This window comes from Phasianus colchicus, chromosome 5 (assembly GCF_987193195.1).
Source record: "Phasianus colchicus chromosome 5, bPhaCol1.hap1.1, whole genome shotgun sequence".
Lineage (NCBI taxonomy): Eukaryota > Metazoa > Chordata > Aves > Galliformes > Phasianidae > Phasianus > Phasianus colchicus.
In genome coordinates, this window is record NC_143440.1 from 25,000,123 (window position 1) to 25,025,680 (window position 25,558).

The 25,558-nt window shown below is 47.1% G+C and overlaps 2 protein-coding genes across 4 annotated transcripts; both read right to left on the minus strand.

The window, feature by feature from the left end:
- Positions 1 to 404: 404 nt before the first annotated feature.
- On the minus strand, positions 405 to 22,634 carry CRY2 (cryptochrome circadian regulator 2). 3 transcript variants are annotated; one of them, XM_031593494.2, is made up of 12 exons: positions 22,619 to 22,634; positions 18,199 to 18,307; positions 15,201 to 15,343; positions 9,315 to 9,499; positions 7,939 to 8,027; positions 6,790 to 6,930; positions 5,974 to 6,285; positions 4,750 to 4,901; positions 4,404 to 4,606; positions 3,838 to 3,927; positions 2,876 to 3,017; positions 406 to 2,413 (listed from the first exon to the last, which is right to left on the minus strand). In XM_031593494.2, exons 1-11 carry the CDS (start codon positions 22,624 to 22,626, stop codon positions 2,878 to 2,880), a joined length of 1,572 nt encoding a protein of 523 aa, XP_031449354.1. In that variant the 5' UTR covers positions 22,627 to 22,634; the 3' UTR covers positions 406 to 2,413; positions 2,876 to 2,877. The 3 variants fall into 3 exon arrangements, with proteins under 3 accessions (XP_089997085.1, XP_031449354.1, XP_031449353.1); XM_031593493.2 differs by lacking the exon at positions 22,619 to 22,634 and adding an exon at positions 20,703 to 20,938; XM_090140959.1 differs by lacking the exons at positions 3,838 to 3,927; positions 22,619 to 22,634 and adding an exon at positions 20,703 to 20,939 and having other exon boundaries at positions 405 to 2,413.
- On the minus strand, positions 21,852 to 25,549 carry SLC35C1 (solute carrier family 35 member C1). The gene is made up of 3 exons (XM_031593496.2): positions 25,413 to 25,549; positions 24,791 to 25,320; positions 21,852 to 22,675 (listed from the first exon to the last, which is right to left on the minus strand). Exons 1-3 carry the CDS (start codon positions 25,544 to 25,546, stop codon positions 22,116 to 22,118), a joined length of 1,224 nt encoding a protein of 407 aa, XP_031449356.2. The 5' UTR covers positions 25,547 to 25,549; the 3' UTR covers positions 21,852 to 22,115.
- Positions 25,550 to 25,558: the final 9 nt, after the last annotated feature.

Sequence of the window (25,558 nt, forward strand, 5' to 3'; positions counted from 1 at the left end):
TACCCAAATCTAACACTACAGGAAACAGAGAACAATCATCCCCCTATTCCACTTCTTTATCCCAGTTTTACACACCTTTATCATTTTTATGGTTAAAAAAAAGAATGACTGAGCAGATAACTCCCCAGCTACTTCACAGGATTCTTGATGACTTTTCCAGTACTTCTGGCATTGTGCTGCTCTCAGTTCTGCTCTCAGGACGGCTGCTTTTCCAGTTGCCACCATCCACATCATCAGTGCTGACAGAAACCTTGCAAACATGATTTCCACCTCACCCACAAAGCCTTCCAAGAGATCACTTAGGAGATTTTGCACTCCCTACCCATGGCTCTTTGCCCCCACAGATCCAGAAAAAAAAAAAAAAAAAAAAAAAAGCGCCTCTTAACAAATTAAATAATTTAGATGACAGCATAAAGAAGGTTAAAGACGTTTATATATACACATATATATTAAAAAAGTCATATTTACAGACCATTGCCTAAGCACGCAACTCTCCAAACGACAGAATTAGCTATTTCTGTAGTCTAAGTATACAAAGTGCATGTTTTTCCCCTTTCTTCCCTCTGCGGCAGAAGATGGGGCAGGAAAGGTCACCTTTCCCTTATACCTTCCTGCCCACAGTGGGAGCAAGGTCTGGGTCAGAGTGAAGGAGACAAAACCTGCTGATTACTGGGCTATCCACTAGGGAGACTCCGATCAGTAGCTTAGAAGAAAGGGCTGGAAAAGTGACTCATTTACTCGGACAGTCTGCCCATCGGGTCAGTGACCCAGGGAGATTACTTGGAAGGAAGGTTACTCGGCTATTCCACCACCCTGCTTCCTCACCACTTCAGGTTCCCCAGATACATTTGAGTCAATTTCTGCTTGCACCCCATTGCTCTGGGCTCCAAAAATGACTCTGATTATTTCAGTCAGGGTGGGTCACAATGACTAAGCTCCCCGAGCTGCCAGGTGCATAAGCTCACATATAGCCCCGCACTATTTATGACAGGGTGGGGGATGAAAGGTTTTGGACAGCAAATGAGAACTGTGCCCAAAGCAGCCCACTGTATGGGATTTTGTACTTGATGTGATCTCTCTTGAAAACCACCAGAACAGAGGCTCTTCTGCACTATCACCGTCCCTCTTCCTCTCAGGTGTGCAGGCAAGCAGAAGCTCTCTGCCAGCACTGCTCTGAAATGACATCCTGTAGCAGGACCGGGCCAAGAAGTGCATGGTTAAGAGCCAGGGAAGCTATATGGTTGTCCTGCTAGACTATACTGCACCAGCATAAATGTGAACGGGAACTAGGAGCAGCACGCAGAGTATGAGATACAGGGACAATACTGTGTAGAAACTCAAAAAAACGTAGATGCCAGTACAGGAAAGAACAAACATCCATGCAGAACTGACAACAGACTTGAGCCCAAGGAAGACTCACTTGAAGGAGCTACCATCCTCTATCAGTACGAGGCACTCCACAGGCTACTCACTACATACTGGTTACTCCATTTGAGAGAGCTCTCACTCAGGGAAGGAAATGTGGTAAAGCGTTGAGCCCCAGGCTGTTCTCCCCACCAGATACAGCTCCCACATGATGTGGATCAGAAAGCTTTTGAGAGACTGCTTTAATCACATCAAAGCACGGTCTCATTCTCCAAAGAATTTCTCCTCCTTTTAGTGCTTTCCCTCCATGGCAAGCTGCTCTGAAGCTGCCCATTGCAGGCAACAGCACTATGGCTTACCTGGCAGCAGCAAGATTCTTCTGCAGGGAAAGTTTTAAGTGCCGTTCAGATGTACAGACAGTTTGTGTCTCTTTGTTCCTATACTACATTATCCTTCATTTCTTTTTCATCTGACACGTGCATCACTGGATTTACTCAGGAAGCATTTTTATCCCAACCAGTCTAGCCTAACAAAACAAATACAGAGAGTTCCCTGTTTTCTTTAGGACAGGTACTGTGGATATTCCAGCAGCTTCCTTCTCAATTCCAACTACAATTTGAATTGAAGTTAGCACACCTTGTTGCCTAGTACTAGCGATGAGAAAGGATATTCACTATTGCTGACACGTGCAGATGCTGCTCTCTCTATCAATGCAGCAGGTCACATGCATTGATCCATTGTCAGAAAAGACAGAAACACTTGAGAGTGAACAAGCTGAAAGAAAGCTCCTGCCCTCCTAGATGTGGGCAGATTTAGGGCATGGCTGAGAAGAGACATATTTGGCTCTTTGGAGATCAGAAAGCCCGACGTTCCCACGTACACGTTACACGGGGCCCCCTTGTGGCAGCTACTGGAATTACATATTTTATGAGGCTCCCGATTTTCTGTTGCAGATCACGATTTCCAGTCCTGTGCAGGCAGCAGTCCCTGCTCCTCTGGTCACCTCTTCAGCACCCTCACTCTTCACTTGCAAGCTGCTTGTGGACGGCTGCAGAAGAAAGCAGAAGAGAGTGTTTACTTTGAGTTCCCCTCATACCGAAAAGCTGATATGACCAGATCTTTCTCTCCTGGGATACAGAGCATTTCAGGCAGAAGAGCTTCCCCTCCTCCAGCCTTTGCCCTCACAACACGTGCAAACCTGCCTGCAACCCTTCTGGAAGGGGAAAAAAACCTCATTAGCTCAAACCCAAACATACCTGTGCTCTATGCTTCTAGAAATAGGGTACTGCTCTCTGCTGGACTACTGAGTTAACAGCTTGTGGAGCAAAAGCAAAACAACTAGAAGACAGACCACTGCCAAATTACAGGGCTATGCAGTTACAGTCAGGAACCACCTCTCTCCCCCGGCAAGTCCATTTTGGTCATTAAAATGCAGGTAACAAATAAAATTGAGCCTTGCTAGCTGTTGGAACAATACATTTTAGGCCAGAACACGCCAGGGTCTACTCACAATCACGCGCTCTTGCCAGGGATCTCCGGAGTGGGGAGACCTGTCACTTTGGCTCGCTTGTAGAGTTCTTCAGTGCACAGCTCTTCTGCTCCCTCATGTTTGCGCTTTGGAGACGCCTGGTCAGACTGCGGCAGTCTGATCGCTGGAGAGAAAAAACAGCCACTGCAACATTTCATAGAAGGGCTTAGGTTGGAACGAACCTTTAAAGACCATCCAGTCCCAACCCTCTTTCGTGGGCAGGGCTGCCACCCATCAAGATCAGGCTGTCCAAGATCCCATCCAACCTGGCCTTCAGTGCATCCAGGGATGGGGCACCCACAGCTTCTCCACTGTTTCTTCTGAATAAATAATTTCCCCCTAACATCTAATAGACATCTCCCCTCTTTTAGTTTAAAAACCATTACCCCCTTGTCCTGTTGCTATCTGCCTGCATAAAAGGTTGCTCTCCATCTTTTCTATAAGCCCTCTTTAAGTAGTGAAAGGAAGTACTGAACCCAGAATTTCCTCTGGCTTTAGATCTCCTCACATGTGCACCCTAACCTGGTATGCCAGAGAGCTGAGAGAAGAGATTTGCAATGTACACTTACAGGGATATTGTTAGTATTCTTTAAAACTTTCAAAATACTTTCTTAAAAACAGCAATTAAGTCCCCCAGAACAAACACAAAAGTGTCCTTTGACAAAGGAAAGCTTCATTGCATCCAATTAGCCCTACAGTGATCTGCACTACTGTGGCTGCATATGAACCCATATGGGCAGTAAGAGATTCAACATCCTTCAGCGTTTTCAGGAAGAAAGGCTCACTGGAGACTTCTGAAGAAAGCCCAAAGGAATGTCAACGTGATCTATGTTTTCCTAGCTATGTCTTCCTTTTTTTTTTTTTTACAAAAGGAATCTCTCCTGCACACAGTCTTTAAGCAGACACAAAGATATGTCCAAAATACACAAATACTCCCACCTCACCTGTACTGGTGCTGCTGCCCTGCCCTGGAGCTGAGTCTGTAACTGGGCCACTGAGGTCTTCCACACATGAAGGGACTGATGCCAATAAACCTAAAGGAAGGCAAGAAGATCATAATAGAAACAAGAAATATTTGGGCTGGGAGAAGACTTTCACCTTTCACATGGAAACACCTTAGTGATCACCAGCCAGCACATCTAAATTGCCAACTGAGGATGGGCTCTGATTTGTACTTCCTCAGGGTTGGCCACAGGCAGACACAGTGCATTAACAGTGTATTTATGTAGGATGCTCTGCTTACTTTTTTTTCCCCAAAGTGAAGAATATACTATGGGTAGCACGTGGACAGTGCTGAACGAATCACCAGCTCTCAAACAAAACCCAACTCTTAGCTGTTCAAGAGCTCAATGGTCCAGAGCTCCCTGGAAACTGAGTAGCTTTGGCAGGGACTGCTGCTTCTTGCATGGACAAGAAAGAGACTATTGCTATGTACTTTAAACCATGACCCTAATTCCAAGCATTTTATGTCATATTAGAGGCACAATGTTTTGCAACTGTTGGTACTTACAGAGTCCCCTGTAGCGTGATAGCTGCTGGTAGATCTGCTTCATGCGTTCAATGTTCAGCCGGCTGGTCTCTGCATGGTTCACCATGGGTTTGGGGTAGTCAACTCCAATGATGCACTTGGCTGCCTTCTGTACAGATTCTGGTGCATTCCACGGTTCATAGATATATCTCGAGGGGAAGCCCTTCAGCTTGGGCAGATATCTCCTGCAACAAGTGAAAAGATGCACACGCCACTTAAACAGCAATGCAGCATTCAGGATGCACAGAAAACTCCAGATACCTGTCAGCTACTGGGTGACTTAAGCTCACAGATCAAGCAAGAAAGATGCTCCAGTCACATTACTCACTTCACATAGTCACCACTGGGGTCTGTGCGACGTCCAAAGCCCACGGGGCAGTAACAGTGGAAGAACTGCTGGAAGAACGCACTGCACGAAAGCCACATCCAGCTGCCTGCGTTTACACTGAAATCTGCATCCAGCAACAATTCATCAAACACCTGCAGCAATTGGAGGTACAGACAGTGAGTGAGAGCTTCCCCAGTTAGGACTTTCTGCCAGGAGAAACCAAGATATCGTTTCAAATGGTAGGCACCAAACAGCTCTCAGAAACAGAGCAGCGGCAAAGAGGCGAACTGCTGGCTGAAGCCAGGTGGCTGGTCAATACATCTCGCTTCCTGACACCTTCATGTAGGGAGGCACTGCCTGCTCACACTGATAAAATGCTGGCTAATCCCTAGTGAAGCTACAGACTAAATCACTACCTGGTGTTACAGCAAGCCTGAGGTATTGATCCTAACTGGAGAGAGAGGTGTAATAGATGCAAAGCACCAGCTGTGGGAAGCAGGCAGATGCTGCACAGAAGAGCAAGCACAAAAGCAAGAAGAATGAACCTTTCTGAAGGTCCCAGAGCTCGCTTCCACTCCAAGAGACAGATAGATTTCAGCAGTAACTCACTCACATTCATGCACAGATGCAGCACTTTTAACATCTGACCCTGACGCTCTTTCAGCTTTGCTCTGCTTTGACAGCCTTCTGACAAGATGTATCTACCTCCACTTTTTTCATGGGGTAGTATGTACACCCACTAAGTTCAAGCTGCTTGTCCCTTCAGATGTCCCCAAAGGATGGTCTTTACCTCTTTTCTTGTGAGAATCTAGACTCTGATTTCACAGTCATGGAGCGTTCCCTGACCGGCACGGTGATGGATTACACAATAAGGAGAAAGGTCCAGTTATAAAGAGACATTGAACTTTCAAATGAAACAGATGGACTGAGTGAACTTTAAAAAAAAAAAAAAAAAAAGCAGCCCACCCAACCCCCCCAGTCCACATTAACCAGTGGGCTCCACTGACATTTTGTTGCAGCAACTGGAGACTCAATACTTTCTGAGCCCTCATGGTAGAAAGCAGACTTCTGGCAGGCCAGGAGCCTGCTAGCAAATCCTCTCTTCCACGCAACTTCTACATGCCAAGCAAAAGCCATACCTGTGTGCCCATCCTTGCAGCAAGTGCCAGGGAGACTTTGTTTTCCTTATGGCCTCCTGCAAGCCTCTGGAAATGTCAGACTCACCCTGACTCCTGACTCCCAGCTGATCCAGAGGTCTCCCCTGGTCAGGAAACAGGCCACGGCGTGCCTGGCCAAATGGTGGATCCACCCTTCCTGTCTCAATTGGGTCATGATTGCATCGATCCAAGGGAAACCTGTCTTGCCCTCTGCCCATTTTGCCAAGGCTTCAGGGTTCTTGTCCCAGGGAATCTGGATGCAGATGGGGTTCCCCTCCATGCGATCAAACTTTGGGTTGTTTGTGGCTGCTGTGTAGAAAAACTCCCGCCAGAGAAGCTGTCCATACAGGGAAAGGGGAGGAGTGCTGTTCCGCTTCACCTGTAGAGGAGGGAACAACGGTATTCATGAGCAGGGGAGGACTGGCTTCACTCAGCTGAGCTGCAAGTCACTCATGCCTTTATACCCAGTTCCCAAGACTGTTACCGACAACTGCCATAATGCTCAATTCCGAATCATCCTTCTCCAGAAACCCCAAGTGATGAAGTCAGAACATGCTTTAAGCCCACTCATTGCACTGACAAGTGACTTGAACCACCCATAATTCCATAATTAACAGTAAAAAGCTTATATGCACATGGCTCACAAACACGGGAGTCCAGGCTGAAGAACAGAGTACTATAAATTCGAGGCCTGCTCAACTAGGTACAGAAAAATCCCTTTTCCTTACCCCAAAATCTCTTTTATACCAGCAACAGACTTTGCCCGATAGACAAACAAGTGAGGCAATAGCATTTTTTGCAGCTGTTCTCGCACAGTGTATGGCAACTGGCATCAAGCTATGCTCCAAACCAGCCTGCCCTCCCCATGAACTTCTTGTCTTACCTTCTTATACAGCTCCCAGAGACGATAGTAAAATAAGCGGCAGGACAAACAGCCAAAACGCAGGTAGGGACTGAGTCCTGTAGGGCTGGCCAGCAACGAATTGGCATTCATCCTTGGTCTTTCGTAATTTGCAACCCACGCCTAAACATATTCAGGAGAAATTAGCCAAAACAAATCCAAATCTGTCAGATTGCTTAGGGCAGGCCTCTGTGCCTGTGGCAGGGTCACTCAGGCCTGGCAGCACAGTCTCTTCTATTCACTTCCAGCTACTGCTGGGAGAGATCTCAAGTGAGCAACTCCAATGCCCACACCCTATTCAAAAAGTCTAAAAACTTTGCTTTAAACTAGTCATTTTACTCAAGAAAATGACTAAACTTGCTTTGCATACAGGGGCTGATAACCCTGAGATCTCCTAGGGACACATCTTAATGCAATTGTTTACACCCAAGTATGCCTATCTCATTTTGCACACTAAACTAGAATATCTGGGGAAATTCAGACCTGTTCGACGTTGACAGTTTAATCCCTCTTTGGCAAGAATTTACACTTTGAGCTCTATGGCTGTCACCAGCATTAAAAAAAACAAAAAGTGTTTAAAAGTGAGTCACATTTCTGCACCTAAATCTAATTTCATGACTTCAAAACTGCTTGCTTCATGCACAGTATAGTGAAGAACACTAGTTTGACAGAAGAAATTGAAATATTTCAGCAGAGAGCTAGAGGTATACCACTTTGTGAAACGCAGGGGAGGTAATCATCTATGAGCAAGTAACTCAGATAAAGACAAAAGGAGCTGGCGTGTAGCGTACAACAGGGACTGGGCAACTTGGATGAGCGTTTCCAAGTTTGCATTCCTCTAAATGAAATGGAGGGAGAAAAAACAAGAATAGAATCTTATATGCTTCTAACAGTAGTATGGTTAATACAGTTTTACTACTTTGGGTCTGAAGAAGCCCAGGAGTTCCTTGTTCTCCACACAACCCAAGATGACAGAAATACTTCAACAATATCAAATGGTCCTGCATAGACCAATGTAAGGACCACTGCTAAGATAAGCAGGAAAAGAAAGCAATGGCTAATGTTCAACTTTTTTTTTGTTTGGAGCCCAAGGCTGCAGGAATGATCACTTAAACGGGGGTGGGGGGTTACCTTTCTTTCCAAGTGTTTATCCAGTCGTGCCAGGGCTTCCGTCTCCCCTCCTTGCCAAACTGCAGGGGCAAGACCATCTGTAGGGAAGCCTGAGGGAAAGAACTTTGTATGATATGAACAGTACAGATGGGAATAAGTGTTAGTAGTGTCAAGGTACACTAAATACTGCAGTTGCTTAATATGGCTTACTACTGCTCCAGTCCTTCTACAGCAAGCAAATTACTTGGAGCAGAGTAAGAGCCTGTTCATGACGTCACACTACAAGAGCCTCTTCCTGCAATGCTGCAGGCAGCCCTCTGGGGACTTTCCCCATTGGTCACACACCAATTATTCTTAGCGCTGTGCTCTAAGGGCCAGAGCAGCTCCAAAGAAACACCTGCTCCACAGATTCACCTTATGAAATACTTTGCCTCTGCTACCAGCAGCTCACTGGAGTGTCTTGCTCCTGGCAAGGCTCCTGTTTGGCTGAAAGCTATTGCTTTAGTGCTGAAGAGCCAACACAAAAGAAAAAGCAGTAACGCAGTCTCCCTGCAGTGCTTTGGGCTGAGATAGAAGTCTCCCATGGCAGCAAGCAAAGCAGTGTAAGGTTGCTGAAGGTCTTGCATTAGGCCAGACAAAGAAAGTGGATCTATCCAAGATTGCAGCCATTAGGCTTTAGTTTTGTGTGTGAAGCCCCTTTTCCATAGCTGCTGAAATTGTGTCTTAAGGTACAAGGTGATACTCCTTGGATGCCAGCACAGAGCCTTCAGAAACACACATATGCAGAAAATATTCTTCAAGAACCCTTCCTTCCCTTGCATTTAGATTAATTTCCTTAATGTAAGCCTTACATTCCTCAGTTTTCTATTCATCCTTCTCCTCTAGGAAAAATACAAGCATTACAAAACAGGAGGCAAACACCAACATTCCAAGGACCAAAAGCCATAGCATAATACACAAAAGAAGTTTTGGTAACATCTTTTGTTTTGCTAAGCTCTCAAGTTGGCAGTGCTTGACAGTAAGTGAATGAAGTGACACCATCAGTTTTCCTCTCTGGGTCTGTTATACAACCTGTTGGAGACAGCAGTAGGAGGACAGAAGCTGGCAAGGACATGAGACACTGATACAGTGGTTATGTGCTCAGAATAGCAGAAAACGTAAGGACAGATGCAGAACATTTCTGAGTAGTGCTAAAGGGGATGTTGTGCATCAACGGAAGTGCAAAAGCAGCAGCACACTCCTCTCACAAAGCCTGGCACCTGCTGAAAACATTACACTGCCTGCAGGGCTTGAAGACAGCACTGGAGCTGTCCTGGGCAGGTGCCAGTCATCAGAAGCAGTTTCAGTTGAGTCCACTTTAACTGGCAGTTAACCCCAACTTCACTTGCAATACATACCCAGCTCTTCTAGGGATGGGACCCCATACATATCGTCGTGGTTCTCCTGGATGTCCACTTTACACGTCTCCATCTGCTGGCTTGCTATGCTGCTCACTGGCTTCTTTGGGAGCTCCATACGGCTAATGATGGCCTGGAAGCGCTTGTAGGTGAGAGGTGGCTTGTTGCCATTCAGCTCTATTATTCTGGAAACAAAATAAGCGAAGTGAAATAACTCAGCCTGGCTGCCACAGGAAGGACAAGGAAATGACAGCCAAACTGCTGTCTCTGCTCAGGATAGCCTTTTATTTTGGATACACAAATCTTTACAGATATAGATTCCACTTGATGCATCTCTTAAAGGGATATTTAAAATGAAAACACAGAACAAAAACCTCACAGTAATCATTCTCCATGGGAAAAACCCAGCTCCGCTGCATCAGGCTTACCATTACTGCTCCCAGGGCTCTTCACCAGACTTCTAAAGGAAATCTCAGTCTGAATACTCCCTAAGCCGACAAATCCCAGACCTGCTTCTGTTTTCCCGCGATGTCCTAGCCCATTTCTGACCTTACCTCCTCCCTGTCTGCCACAACAAATCCCAGACTGACGACGATTTCTCTTTCACCCATCCCAAATGAGACAAATCCCACCCTGCGTCATTCCTCTCGTTCCTGGCGATTAGAGAAGGCAGCGTGCTTGCCCACAACATGAAGTCATGAGCAGACCTGTCTCATGCTTTTCACCTGTGTCTGGATGTGTGAGATGAAACAGGCAGCCATGGCTCCCCATCTCTCTGCTCACTGAGCACACAAGGTCTGCTAGGTTCGTGCAGACTTAGTTTGCCTTGCATAGAGGCCTTTGGGAACCCGCCTGGGCCAGAGCGAGGAAGGAGTTAACAGCAAGGCAGGCAGCAGAGGAAAGCCAGCATTACATAAAGCAGAGGCAGCCAACGCCACAGCTCACACAGAGCCGCAGCAGCGCTGCCTTCCCCACCCCGTACAGTCAACAGCTTATGCAAGGGGCTGGGCTTGGAGCCCAGCGCTTCAGCCACCGCCATGTGCCTTCCCTGCCCTTCCTGGCAGCTGCACGTGTGGCAAGGAGGAGCGACATGCCGGCCTTCCCAGCCCTCAGCCACCCTCACGTGTGCTCTGCTTTGCCGTGCTGAGTCGAGCTGGGAGGTCGGGCTCTGCTCCTCGCTGCTGCCGAGGCCACAGCACCCTTCCAGTGAAGTGAGCGCTCTAGGGAGGTTTACTGAATCCCAAAGAAGCCCAGCATTTGGGGGCAGAAACACGACCATGATACACTATATCTACCCTGTGGTGCTTGGGATGGGAACAGGGAAGCTGCTGCTTCAGCACTGCCTTTTTTCCAGTCCTCTTCCACAGAGCTGCCACAGAGACCCACAGGTTCTGTGAGCAGACAGCTATTAGAGCAAAGCACAGTGACTTGTAGGTGAGTGCTGATATCCCTGGCTGACATCCTCAATAGTTCCCTGCCACAACTTCCCAAACAGCCAGCTGCTGGATCTGGGGCACAAATCATTAGAAGAAGGGACTAGGACAAACTGCACATTTTACAGCACCTGACACTGCCATTATGCAACAAAATTTGCATCTTGCACAATACTGTCATGAAAAGAAGTACCAGATCCCAGGTTTTGTACAATATTGGGTATTATACAACATATACCATGTGTGTCATACAGTTCAGCCTACTGCACATGGCTTTTATGGGAAGCCCTGTAAGCAGATTCCATTCCCTCCTCCTAACATCCTTATAACTCAAGCCATATAATCTCACAGGACTTTCTCCTATGCAGTCCAGCTCACAAATTAACAAAACGACCATCCCCAGGATTTCACCAATGAACCTCTTCAGATTACACAATTGCACCCATCTAAGCCTGTGTAGGGCTACTCATAGATGAAATGAACAGCATTTCTCTGGATTCAAAGAGAAGATAGATAACTGACTGCTATGCTACACAACAGACCCTGGACAGCAGATGAACAATTCAGCATCTGCAAATGTATGAGCAGGTGAAAGATGGAGTGGTAACATTTTAACAGGCTGAGTGTCAGTGCAGGGAGAGAATACCTGCCCCCAGGCACTGAGGTCTGGCATACAGAAATTTGAATTAAACTTCAAAGATGGAATCAAAGCACTTATTTGGCATACTGTATTCACCAATGGCAGAAGCACCACAGTGTGTAAGCTTGGTTCCTTTGAGTTAGCCAGCACTGCTATTGAAAGGTATTTAATTACTTCTGTCTGACAGTAATGTTTGAGGTACAGCCACTCCTGATGTGTGCTACATACACCCAGGTTCACAGTGCTCCTTTTTGGCCAACATCGCTCCCCCCAGCACAACCCAGGCCTGCCTGCGATTACAGAAACCACGACCCTGACTGTCAGCAAGCAGGCTGCGGGGGATTTACATCCCTAGGAGAAAAGAACAGGCAGATCCGGAGAAGGGACAAAACAACCCATCAGCTGGAAGTTGTCAGACAGAATAACGGTCAAGGAAAGGCTTTGAGCAGACTAAGCTGATACCTAAGAGATTATCCATGCTGTCTGAATCCTACAGTTTGAACAGCTGATCTGGACTGGGAGTCTCCAGGTTTTTAGGGTTCTTTTCCAGCACTGATACTGATTCTGCACAGCCCTCGCTTTGTTTGGAGGAAGAGGAGGGGTAAGAGGCTCTGATAATCAAACAGCTACACTGGTGATACCAGAGAGGAGCATGCTGAGACCTTCTGCCTGGACAGAAGAGGTCAAACTCACATGTTAACAGAACAGGCTCTTAGTAGATGTCAAAAAGGAGCTCTGGTGGTGATGCTCAGAACATACTACAGGTGAGAAGAGAAGGACGGAACCATTCACTGAAGTGAAAGATCAGTCAGTGTTGTTCAAAAACAAGCCTGACAATTTTGTCAGAAATGTGATTAAAGCAAGATAAGGACACCACCAATGAACAGTGCAAGTAAAAAGAGTAGGCTAAGCAGAGGGACAATATATTCCATGAGTTAGAAGACTAGATAACATGACTGGAAGGCAGTGTGCCCTGCCTGAGAGAGACTTCCAAGAGGAATACAGTCTCAGAACTGCAGTACCACCCACTGAGAAATCCCAGAGATGCCAAGAACCTGGAAATGTCAGAGTAACTGGAGACTTCGACTGCCTCTGCAGAGACAGGGCAGTTGTCACAACCCACGGTCTGGAAAGAACTGTTTTCTAGCTGCTATAAATGAGTGCTCCATGGAATAATTAATCAAGAATCCATAAGATGGAAAGTCAACTTACGAGTTGTCTTAGGCAGCAGGTAGAGCTGAGGTATAAGGTATAGCTAAAAGCGTTCGTTACCATGTCTGCTCTAAGCAGCATGCATCAATTTAGCATCCTCCCAGGATCAATTATGCAACACTGGCTTTCATTTTGAGAATGGCATTAAAAAAAGAAAGCACAATAAGCAAAAAGAAGAAGCTGAGAGGTAAAATGCCGACAAACAACACAGATTATTTGAAGATGACACGCCAGGGAAAAACAATTCAATAAGCTATTCAATAAATTCAGTTAAAAGAAAAATAAAAAAAAAGTCAATAACTGCACATAAACCTGAAGTCAAACATCCTTCAGGAAGCTGAAGACTAGGAAAAAAGAAAAAAAATACTACATTAAACATAAAAGCCACAAAAGCAATCCCCTATATCCCCCCAGTCCAAATGATTGGGAAAACTTTAAATAAATAAATACCACCCATACACAGGGAAAAAAAAATGCCTTCACTGACATGCCAGGATATCTATAGGGTCAAGAGGCAGCCAAGGCATTGAAGATAAACTGTAACACCACAGCAGAGGAACTGCATTTAACTTCTTACAGCTGTAGTCAGTATGGAGGTATTTAGGGAGGTTCTCACACTGAGCCTGGAAACAGGAAAGGCATCAGAAGATGTCTCAGACTGGGACAACCGCAGGCAATTGCACATAACAAAGCTATTGTTGAACAGCAACAGTTGCCAGGACCAGCCAACATGTAGCCAGGAGTTCTGAAGCATGTCAAGAAGTAGCCATGGTGCTGCAAGTAAGTACCACTTGCCTTAAAAATGTCCACATACTGAAGAGGAAAAAAAGTGAGTATGACTCAGACTTAAAAAGCACTTGAGCGCAGAGGGACTACTGAACAGAAAGCCTGATCTATTGGGCAAATTAGTAGAAAATGCTAATAGAACAAGTGAACAAATGGCCACATGCAATATGCTGGAGAGTTAAACTGGCCTTGGTAATGGGAAGTTGTGCCCCTAAATCTATTAGCCACGTTAAGCACAGGAGCAAGGGATATCTGGTTAACTTCTTCGGAAAATCCAGGCAGAATCCATCCAATAAGATCCTCATTAAAAATATTTTAAAGAAACCAAGGACAAATTGGGATAGATGAAAAAGTTCCTGCAGACAGCAGATTCTTGTTAAGATCCAGAATAGAGGAGGAATTCTACACAGAAATGAGCTAAGGTTTCTGCTGTTCAACTTAATTCATAAGTTGACTGCTTAAAAAAAAAAAAAAAAAAAAAGGACAAAGTGTAGTGAAAAAGTTTACTGATGCAGTAAGTTACCTGGGATAGCTGAAACTGAAAGGCAACCTAAGAATTTCCCTATAAGCAGATGACAAAAAGATCAGATGAAATTCAGGATTGGTCACATTTCCCCCCCCCCCCATTGTACACTGCTGTGATCTTAAACTTACAGTAATGGCCTCTCAACTATTTAAGGCCATTCAGGAAGGAAGCCCCCAAACATCAGCTTAGTGACACTCAAAAAAGCAAACAAACAAGAACACTGGAGACTGTTGGAAGAAGGATATTACAGCACTATATGAATGCATGTTGCTCCTACAGCTGCAGTTCTTCCCACTCCTTGTCACCTCCATAAATACACAGAAATACAAAGACTACCAAAAATAATCAGAACAGCTACAGAACAGATTCCAATGAAAATGTAAATAAGCTAAGACTCTCCAAGTTGGAAAAGATAAAGAGGGCACAAGGAAAGGTATGAGGGCCACTGAAGAAGTGAGGATGAAGTAAGTGTTCATAGCGTCTTCTAATGCAAAAAAGTAGAGAGGATTTCCTCCTCATGAGAGAGATGCAGAATTCCCCTATCCCACATGTAAACACTTCCACAAGCACATGCTAAACTGCAATGCTCCTTTGCATGGGAAGTTATGCATATTAAAGATTTAAAGAAGGAAAACTACATTCAACATTACTGATAGAAGTCATCTGAAAGAAAAATAAGAAACCAACCTATAAGAATAGCACTGAAACATGGTTCAAGTTAAGCATACTGTATAGTCTTAGCTGAAAGATTGTCTTAAGAAGACCTTACCTATATAAATAAACCAACCTCAAGATATAGGAAAGACTTTGCCATAACAAATGCACAATACAGACAAGGCCTCCAGCTTTTAGAATAAGGTAAGTTTGCCCCAATCTACCTTGTTCTACTTCTTCCAGCTGTCCTGGCACATCCATCAGTTAAAGCCTTGCTTTATTCTCTCTGTTTGAGAAGATAGCTCAGACACTTTTAATACAGTGAAGTGAAAAAAAAGCAGTCCATGCAGACAGGACATGCCCAAGGAAATCAATCAACAGGACACAGCCGAGCAACTTAAACGACAGTAAAGTACAGATTAGTTAGCCTGAGGCAACACCTTTCTATACGTTCACGTCACTCTCAGCATGCTGACGCACTCTAATCAAAAGCTGGAGTGCGCAGAGTAATCCTGTTGACACCTTCCAGGCTCACAAGGGATGACAGAGATCAACATACAGTAATCAAAGTAAATGAGGAGACCGAGGTCTTCCCAGCCACAGCAATCCCAGCTGAGGCAGCACTTTGCCCTTACCTGTCCAGGTCGTAGAGCGTGTGGGAGTTCTCAATGACCACCTCCACACCAGCTTCCTTGGCCAGTTTGATAATTGCTGCATCTCTCTCCTTGCCAAAAGGTTCAGAGTCATATTCAAAGGTGAGACGAGTGACTCCCCATTCCTGTAAGAAATAACACACGCAGCTGTCAAAAAGAAAACCTTTTTAACCAGCACTATTACTAAATTATAGAAATTGTAATTGCCACTGTCAAGTCCTGGGAACTTTGGGAGGGTTCCTGTGGAGTCTGGCAGAAGAACCAATAACAAAAGAACCAATCATCTTATCAGCTCTAGCAAATGCTGTGCAAATTCCTAAAAGCTGGGTTTAAACCACACAAAAGGAGGTTGGAGTTCTTCTCCATTTATGTTCTTAGGTTACAGCTTGGTCTAACACCACCTTGTTTGGTTGCATCCAAAAGAAGCCCTGCCATCCCATTCCAGTATTTGCAAAAAGAGGATTTCAGAGAAGTTTGTATTTTTGCACTGAAAGACTTTTGAGCAAGGATTACATGCAGACTACTATCAACTAAAGACAATACACTAAATTCTTCTCCCACGTCTCCCTATAAAGCCATTGCATAATAGAAGACCACTGCCCAAGCCAAAAGCAAGAAACACGGCATTGGGAAAAGTTAGCAGACCTCTCTGCTCCAAAAAGTAATGTATGATACTACAATTCAGATTTAAATGATTAACTCTCCAAAGGTAGGACTTCTATTCAACCTAGCGGATCCATAAATCCATTCTGTATTTCACACCTGCAACAGATTTCTTACAAACTACACAGAACAGGCCTTATGAAATAGCACTCTGCCTCTTCCAGGCTTTGGCACTGCACAGTTTCCTCTCAAAGACTATGGCCTAGTTTTCCTCAGAAAATGAATCCTATGAGAAGAGGCTTAATGGTTTCCACAGTGACCCTCTGGAGGCATCCATCAAACAGAGCAGCAGCCCACAGATTTGTTTAGCAAACACTCCAGTCAAACACAGCCAGAAATCTATAGAGACGCTTAAAAAAACCTGCACACAAGCAAGACGTGAAGCAGTCTCCAAGTGAGACAATGAGTCACCTCTGTAAGCACAGGATGGTCTCTTCCACCTCAGAACCAGACCTAAGGGGCATCAGAAACAAAAACAGTGCACAAGGAGCAGATGTTATCGGTTCACTAATGATCATTTAAAAACAAAGACCCAAGACTGGGATGGGAATTTAGAAGCAAAAACAACCATACAAGCTTCCCTTCCTTTGTGAACTCTTTGAGATTAAATCCTAAAATTAATATTAGGAAGAATAGAGAACTACAACATGTATGTACCACAGCAGGAGATGAAAATTCTATACTACTACAAAGATCAACACAGAGCTAATGCGTACACTTCGTCTGCCTGCCTCACTGTACCCATGCACACAGTGCCACTGCAGCAACAGTTACCAACAACACAACTCAGCTCCCAGCAGCAAGAGCAGAAATTAATTGGACATAAGTGCTGCATTACCACATGTGCCAACTCCCCACAACAGCTGAGAGCAAAGCATGAGCTGCTGCCATTCATTTGCCCAGTATTTGCTGCCCAGTTTATCAGCTCTGGAGAGGCCCGAATTCCCATGAATGCCATACATTTACCTTGTACTAGCATGAAAAAGAACAAAAAACAAGAAAACCCACCAACATTATTTTCAACTCTGTTAGAGCACATGTGAGATACCCACTGAATCACTGGCCCAGTCAGAAGAGATTGTACCAACACCTAGGCCTGGCTGATCCCACAACCATACCTCCAAAGCTCAGACTCTACCAGCTACTTCTTGTTTCTTTGATCAGAGTGGGTATATTTCTCCCACACAATTTCACTTATCTTGTGAGTACCCAGTCCTTGAACTAAAATAAAGAGGTCATGGGCTACTAATAGCTCAAACTTACTTGCAAATCAAAAGATAAAAATAACCCAGACTCTAAAAAGGCTGAAAGTAGCACATAGGTTCTGTCACGTGTTAACCTGGAGAAGCCAAAATAAACACTGATGCACTTTCTGATCTGCATACACTATTTCCCTCCCTAGGACTGCCCTCCTCACACAGATATACATCAGAATAGCATAATGCAGGAGGGTATTGACTCAAGTTTACCATTCCTTTTCTGCAGCTGGGTTACAGCAGGCTTTGGGGGCACTACTTCTGTAAACCATACATGAAGTACAATCTACATGACAAACACAGCTTATAAGACCACAGTGAACCCTGTTTTCCTGTAGCTTTGTCATTCTAGCAAAGATGCTGTCAGAACAAAAACGATGGAAAACACAATGTTAGGACGTGACAGAGAAGAATGAGTCATACACTTCCAACGCTTGAGGAACCTTTATATTCCAGGAGATCCTCTTGCCAACCTTGCCTGTCTGACAGTCTGCAGTACTGAAGTATCACTTTAGAAATGTACCCCACCAATCCATCACTGACCACAGAGGTCAGTGCATATTCCATTGTCCTAAACAGTACATCAACAAGGAGCTTGGATCCCAGCTGTGTTTTGCTGCTGAGCTGTCTCACTGCAGCCTTGAATGGAAGCAGATGAGGAAGATGATCAGCTAACATAAAAGCTTCTGAATTTTGAATGATAACACAAAGCCTTATTTGCACTTCACCTACAGATCAATATGCTTTTTTTTTTTTTTTTTCCAGTCGTCTCTAAAGGCATATGGATATGATGCTTCTACTGAGTAAAGGCAGCAGGACTGCAGTACAGACCTGGGAGGCCTGATGTGCAAAAGCAAAGGCAAAAGCCACCATCCAGAAAGAGAAGTACAGGCACCCAGCAGTGGGTTACACTCTACTCACTTTTTTGTAAGTTGAGTACAAGAGTATGTACAGCTTGCCATAATGGATAGCACTGAAGGTAACAAGAAGCCAAGTGATCTCCAACAATGGGACATTAGTTTTTCCTCACTGCACTCGAGAAAAGTAGCATATTCTCTTACTTTAAAAAGTCTTGGGAAGACATCTGTTGGCTGTCCTCGCACCACAAACAGGCGAGAGTTGAGTTTCCTTAAACTGTTGTCCAGATCCTCCAGAGACTGGAGCAGAAATCTGCAGACAAGGAAAAAGAGCAGTTACCATCAGACTGGCTACAGCCAAAGACAAGTGAGGAAGCTCTGTGTGGACTCCAACAAATCTGCATCACCAATCAAACTGAAAGTTAGAGGGAAACAAAACAAAACAAAACAACAACAACAAAAACAAAACAAAAAACAAACAAGACTTCTTATTCATCCCTCATTTGTCTACAGTTATGAGACTGCTGCACCAGCCAGCTCCCAACCATTCTTATGCAAGTTCTGCTCACCCAGATACAAGAACTTTCCAGGATTTTTTTCCTTCTTTCCTCTTTTCTGCTCCCATGCTCTCTCTCAGAGCTGTGAGTACCCCCTGCCAAGTACTTTCCCCACATTGTATCATCTGCATGGAAAAGAGCACAGATCATGTAATTCATACTCTTCCTTGGATTCTGAACAGGGGGAATTTTGCATTTGAAGTAGAAAGATATCAATACAATACTCCAAGGATTGCTGCAAGAATTGTGCAAGTTTTACAGTTCTGGCTCAGAATAGGAAAAGATACAGCAGAGCAATGTACACTCACAACAGAGAAACGTATACTCCCAGCTCACCAACAGCAAGAAACTGAGTACCAAGACCTCCCAAGGCAAGAGCCATCTGTACTTACAATGGCTGCAAACAGAACTGCAGTTCACCTTGCACCACAGAGATGCAAAGATACCAAGACAATCGACTCTCTCCTCCCACCCCAAAGGTATCAAAAGGCATTTAAAGTGCTTTTTGCACTTATGCCTTTAAATTCTTAACGTTGCAGCTTACTGATCCTCCATTTTGCTACGAAACAACTTCATCTGTACAGTCCTTACCTCCACTAGCATACATCTTAACCCCAGTTTGTTTGCCTTCCCCTGTGAAAGACACCGGATTTAAAACTTTAATCTCTGCAACAGCACGTGGCACTGCTGGGAAACTCGCAGCCTTGGTAAGTGTTTCTGCCGACCTCTGCCTCTCACCAGTCCTACGTGCCCACTGAGCAGTGTGACCTGGGAGACATGGGTATCTGCATCAGCTCTCTTAAAATTACGCACAGTTAAGAGGAAGGCTCACCTACAGCTGCCCTGCAAACAGGACAGGTCAGCTCTCTGCTCAGCTGTATTGCAGTAATGGGAATTGCAAGCTTTGTGGTAGAACAAGATCCCTCTGCACTTCTTGAAAGAGAAGGGGGTGAGGGGTTAGGGCAACAAAGGCCAAGCATCAAAGCACACAAGTCCCAGAAGCAAGTTTGGACAACCAGAACTAACTACTCCCCTCCTCCCTGTCCACCTCCCATCTGTTAAATAGGAATAGCACCCTTCCAAGGTGTTCTGAAGATTAAACATGGGTTATAGCCCTATATAGCTTACATATGATATGCAATCAAGTAATACGGGATTTTCAACGCGATACATTTCTGGAGGTTAGGGAAAAAGTAAACATTCACTTTGAAGCACAGACCTCAGAATACAAGTAAATGAATAAAAAAAAAAATAGCAAAACTAAGCCAGGGTTCCTTTTGGGAAACAAGAGCACTGCAGTAAACGTAAGCAGTTTGCTAAGACACTTGTGCCCAGCAGCCCAGTGGCACTAACTCCCGTCATTTGCAGTAGGTACACACCTGCAAGTGAAGGTGGTTTTGTCTTTTATGAAACTGCTCTGTCGGGAGCATTGCTCTGGCTCTCCTAGATGAGCAATGTCAGCAGAACGCAAACAGCACTTCTGCCTGCTGCTGCCGCTTCAAAGTCTGCCCTATGGACAGAGCACTTCGTGCTACAAGCAGTAACACGATGCACCAATTTCTGTGATTTGAACACCTGCACTGTGGTGGCTGCTGCACATCGCCGCCCTTCCAGTCCTAGAAATGCCTGGGAAGCAGCCCCTCGCAGCCCCCCCAGCCGCAGCCAGGCCAGCAGCCAGCGACAGCCACCGCTTCCCCAGCCGGACGCGTGGCCACGTGACACGGCGGAGCGCTCAGGAGGATTTCCAGCCAGGTGGGCGCCCCGTCCAGCACCCGCTGGGTGACGCGAGGGCAGAGATGCGCTCACCTGCACGCGGGGCAGCCTCGCGGAGGTGAACCCCGACCTGCCTCGGGATTTCCAAACGCTGGGGCAGCGAGACTCGGCACGGCAGCGTTATGTAATGTCACTGCCTACTGGGTACGCACGCCTTCTGCACAGCCGTGACTCACCCCAAACGTTTGCCCACGTTCAGAGGGAAGAAGCGGACGGCTTGACCACACGGCGGGCCCGGCGCACCCCCCCCACGAAGCAGAGAGACGGAGGCGGGGAGGCGCGGCCGGCTTAGGGAAGTCTAATAACGTTACATAAAGTTCCCGGCAGCCTCCCGCACCGCCAGCGCGGATCTCCCTGCAACCCCAGCCCCCCGCTCACCGCCAGCGGTTGATGCCCACGGCCGAGGAGGCGGCGAACCACGGGTCCAGGATGTAGATGCAGCGGAGGGAGGCGGCGCCCCGCAGAGCCGCCTGCAGCGCCGGGTTGTCGTGGAGCCGCAGTCCGCGGCGGAACCAGTGCACGGAGCGGCAGAAGCCGCGCGGCGGGGACGGGGCCGCCGCCATCACGGGCAACCGCCGGGGCCTCCTGGCCTCGCCTCGCCCGCCCCGGGACCGCCCCGCCGTGATTGCGATGGGGCGGTCCCGGGGCGGGCAGCGCGAGGAGGCAGCGGCCCGGTGTTATGGCGCCCCCTTACGGCCGCGCCGGGTGAGAGCCGCCCCCTCGCCCGCCCCTCCCACAGCTCCAACACGAACGGACGCAGAGAGCGACCCGGATTTTATTGGGCTGGATTTAGGGATTACAAAATGCGACATTCCAACGTTGTTATTTTTAGCGAAGGGTTCGCCGGAGGGGATAAGGGGATAACCGAAACGCAAACACCGAAGTCGGCGCGCTGCACATCCTTCTGAAGGAAGCACAGTGGACAACGACTCTCCATCTCATCTCTGAGAAAGGCAGATGCCACCCTTGCTCCTCTGCAAGTAGTGCAGGTAACTCACCGTGCTATCATTCTGTCTCAGAGGACGGATGTAAGGCCGGTCACTTGAGAGAGCATGCTCTCCCTCTCAGGAAAAGACATGGAGAAAATGAGAAGTTTCATCCCTGCTTCTGAACATAATTCCCCAAGTAAGAAACCGCTTGAGAAACAGGCAGTAGAGATCTCTGCAGGATGAGATACTGACTCTGGGAAAGGGGATCGAGAGGCACTGCTGTGTCTTCAGCTTGTAGAGAACCAGAAGGGAGGGAATTTCCAGTTCTTGGCATTGAACTAGGCAATAGGAAGAACTGCTACTGCCATTTGCTTTGCATGTGTGTGTTTGGGCGCATGTGCAGCAGAAGAGTTTACAGGAGACTATCCCCAACAGCTTGGCTACCTGATCCTCCTACACATGGAGGTTCAGGAGTTTGTAACTTCAGTCCCTTAATTCTTTCAATACTCCTAACTACACAAAGCTCCCACCCCATTCTTTGTCCATTATATGCCCATGCCCCCCAACTCCCCCCAGAGACAGAAATTACTCAGACTAGGTCAATAGCAATATCCATTTTACAAAATTACCACAAAAAAACCAAACCTGATAATTCTCTAGGACACATGCTCTCACCCTGCCTCTGAGATGGGGAGATCCCGTGGATAAAACATAATTCAGTTAGGTCTTTGGCTCTCATTCCTGACACAGCTCCCCATTCACTGCAGGTGAATTTTCTTCCTGCTCCTTGCTCTTCTCCTCAGGAAGGAGTACTGAAAGTTAACTCCCTAGCTGCAAAACCAGAGGTGCAGGCTGGACTTTCCTACACACCGGTCTCATTTTTTTCACTGCTCTTGAGATTAGGATCCTCTTGTGCTTTTCTCATCTCCAGCCCTTTTACCCACGTGTAGGCAAAGGAACCCCCCAGAACCATCAAGTTACTGGTCCACCACAATAAGCTCTTGGTCTCTTCAAAGTAGACAACAGCCAGAACTGTTTGGGCGCAGGCTTTGGCTGTCCCAGAGACATTGTGGGTGAGTGGGCTGGTAAACTTGATCTGCAGTCCAGTCACATACCCAATGGCAAAGCCAAACACTCCCCCCAGGGTCATCATACCCCAAAAGCTGGGGCTCCCCAGCTTGTCAAAGTGGTAGAGGGTGTGGAACTCGCCCGTGATCATCATGAGTGGGAGGAACAGGACACAAGCATTCATGTTGTTGTAGAAGGTCAGGTGCCAGATGCTACCATCCACCACAGGCAGCACTTTCTTGGTGTAGATAGCATTGAGTGAGACACACAGGCTTGCTAAAATCCCAAAGATTATACCTGTCCATGATAGAGTGCCCTCTGCTCCTTCTTGGTCAACACCCAGCCAGAAGCCACCTGCAATCAAAGAAATCAGGCATCATCTGAACTGCCAAAGGACTCAAAACATACAGTCAGCAAATCATCATCTACCTTATACTTGAAAACCACAGCTACAAGCAGAGACAGGCTTGAAGGCTTCCCCTTTCTATTATGTTAACCCACAAAGCATCATGATTACTGTCCTGGGAAGATTTATTTTAGGAGTGCAGGTAATTAATTGTGCTATCTGTTGGTCTCAGAGGACTGATTCCCACATTGAGAAGGCAGTGAAAGCTCAGAAACTATTACTCCAAAAAGCTGAGAACAAAAGCTAAAGTTATTCTTTGTATATAGGTCGCTTTCAGAAGGAAACCAAATGATCTTAATCGAAAAGATAGCAATCTGGACACATAGTAACACATTCCTCTTACCCTAAAAGTTTAAAAAAAATTAGAAAAAAAGTCTCACAGCCCACCCTGGATTTGCTGCACTGCTAGCAAGAACAGAAAGACAGGTCATGGAAAGTATTACATATGAGGGTAACACTAAAGAACTTGATCAAAAAGAGATTGTAAGGCAGAAAGATGTCTTCGCTGCATTAAACTTTGATGCTCACTCTTTAACCATCTCTGAAATAGGAGATAGAAGCTCCAGGGCAGAGAGAGAGACTTCTCCCCATCCACCTTATCAACAGAATATAAACAGGGAGATCACCTATTGATGGAGTACTGCAATGCCTTTGCATTAGCTGCTTCATACTGGGAACCATGTGGGAAGCTGCCTGCAAAGCAGCCTACACGTGCTTAAACTAAGCCTAAGTTCAATGCATAGGAAGAAGACAGGAAGCTCTGTGTCAGGGCACAGAAGATACCTGGCTATGCTGGCAGGCATACAAGCAATGCACCTATTGAAGAAGGAGCTGGGAGATTGAGCCTTAAAGCAACCTGGAAGGGCTGGCAAGCACCACAGGCTTGGGGAACATCTGAATGTTAGACCAGCTAGAGCCAACTGCTTGCAACACTTGGGGGGAAAAGCCAATAGCTGTTCAGCCAGAGTGTCCCCCTGTTCACCTCTTCTGGAGAGGAGAACTTATTTTGTCTTATTGAAATCCATCTGCTTGTCTAAGCATCAGTATGAACACAGTTCATCAGGAACTGGATGGAAGTCAACATCTCACTGTCTCTGACATTGAATGGCCCCAAACGGAAGGCAGCTTTTGGCTTTACTGGGCCTTTGGAACAGCAGACTTGCGAGCACTAAGCCAGTCAATGCCCTGCCCTACATTCTTACCACACAACCAGATTTTCTGGCGGTGCTTTACGCTTGATTTGACTAACTAATCCTATCTGAATTGGCATTCTGTATTGTATGGTCCCAACAGTACTGGCACTTTAAATAGATATTGTTTTCAAAGTTAATAATTAACAATTGCTTGAAAATAGGCAGAAAATAAGTAGTTTTTCCTGTGGCCTTTGCGGAAAAGAAATGGTACTAAGTGAAGGCAATGAAACTTCATTAAAAAGTAGATAGTCATTAGTGCTTACAAAGACAGCAAGTCAAGGAAGAGTAATTTCCTAACAAGTTACCTATGTGCTACAGACACGTGAGGCAGACTGCCTAGGGCAGGGCAAGGAAAGAGCCCTACAGTTACCCCATCTCATCCAGACGCAGTTGCATATGTGGGGATGACTTCCCAAGAAGAAGTCTGGTTCTGTTTGGTTCAGAGTCCGGGTTCAGCTTCCAGCCCTGAGCCTTCAGCCAGAAAAGCACTACCAAGCCTGACCATCCCACAGGATCACTACCCACCTTGAGGAGGCTGCCAATGCAGCCCACTTAGCAGTGCTCCACCTACCAAGAGCTAAGCAATGCTTGTAAAAAGCAGGCAGGAAGCCCTCAGCAGGGAAGTGGGAACTGAGCATTCTGCTGTCCTGCAGGTACAAGAAGTGTCAAGAGGGCAACCAGGGACCTTTCAGCGGGTGCTTACTCCTCCGGGCACAGCGCTACATCTACGTGCTGCAGCCCAGGAGGAGACACCGCGGTCCCATTAACCGGGTGCCCCTCTGACCACCCGCCCGACCTCGGGAGCGCCTCCTCGTGCTCTCTGAGGTTTCGAGGCAGACATGGAGCAGGTGCAGGCCCGTTCCCACTCACCGATGATGCTGCCACAGGCCAGGAGGGCGTAGAGGGAGGTGGTCTGCTTGAGGAGCAGATAGGAGAGCAGCACGTTGAAGACGGTGGTGAGCGAGCGGCCCACGTTGTAGAAGGCCACGCCGACGTGCTTGAGGCAGAGGTTGTTGGAGGTGACCATGCCAATGAAGACGACGGAGAGGGGCAGGACGCTGCGGGACACCTTGGGGTCGAGGCGCAGGGCGGGCAGCGCGGCGCAGGGCCCGCAGGCGGCCCCCAGGCTGAGGCCGAAGCACAGGGCGGCCGTCACGGCGCACTGGAAGAAGGTGACGAAGAGCGGGGCGTCGAGGCGCAGCGAGGGGCTGTCCAGCAGGTACTTGTTGAGGAACACCATGGTGATGGAGACGAACCAGTAGAGGCCGACCACCAGGGCGATGCGCAGGGCCCGCAGCACGAAAGGCGCCCGCCGGCCCCCGCCGTCCTCCGCCGGCAGCAGCGGGTCGGCGGCACCGCCCAGCGCCATCCGCAGGATCCCGGTCCGCGTCAGCTGCGATCTGCTCATGGCGGCCGCAGGCCGTCAGCCCGGCCCGCCCGCCCGGCCCCGCGCCGCCTCCCGCCTCCTCCCGCCGCCGCCGGCCCCGCTCACCCGCCGCTCCGACCGCCGCCTCCGCCGCCGCCGGCCCCGCGCTTCCCGGAGCGCCGCGGCCCCGCCCGCCGCGTTTTATTCACGCCCCGCGGGCGCCGCTCGCCGCCTCCCCGGCCTGCAGGCCGCGCCGCCATCGCGGGAGCGCC

Excerpts from the sequence above, each read along its gene's own strand:
- CRY2 (XM_031593493.2), bottom strand. The coding sequence starts at position 20,887 with ATGGCGGCGGCCCCGTCCCCGCCGCGCGGCTTCTGCCGCTCCGTGCAC. Across the intron at positions 4,607-4,749 it reads CCCAGTGGTGACTATGTGAA|GAGATATCTGCCCAAGCTGA; the intron begins GTGAGTAATGTG and ends CACTTGTTGCAG. Across the intron at positions 3,928-4,403 it reads ATCACGCTACAGGGGACTCT|GTTTATTGGCATCAGTCCCT; the intron begins GTAAGTACCAAC and ends GCCTTCCTTTAG.
- SLC35C1 (XM_031593496.2), bottom strand. The coding sequence starts at position 25,546 with ATGGCGGCGCGGCCTGCAGGCCGGGGAGGCGGCGAGCGGCGCCCGCGG. Across the intron at positions 25,321-25,412 it reads GGCGGCGGTCGGAGCGGCGG|ATCGCAGCTGACGCGGACCG; the intron begins GTGAGCGGGGCC and ends CGCCATGAGCAG. Across the intron at positions 22,676-24,790 it reads GGCCTGTGGCAGCATCATCG|GTGGCTTCTGGCTGGGTGTT; the intron begins GTGAGTGGGAAC and ends CTTTGATTGCAG.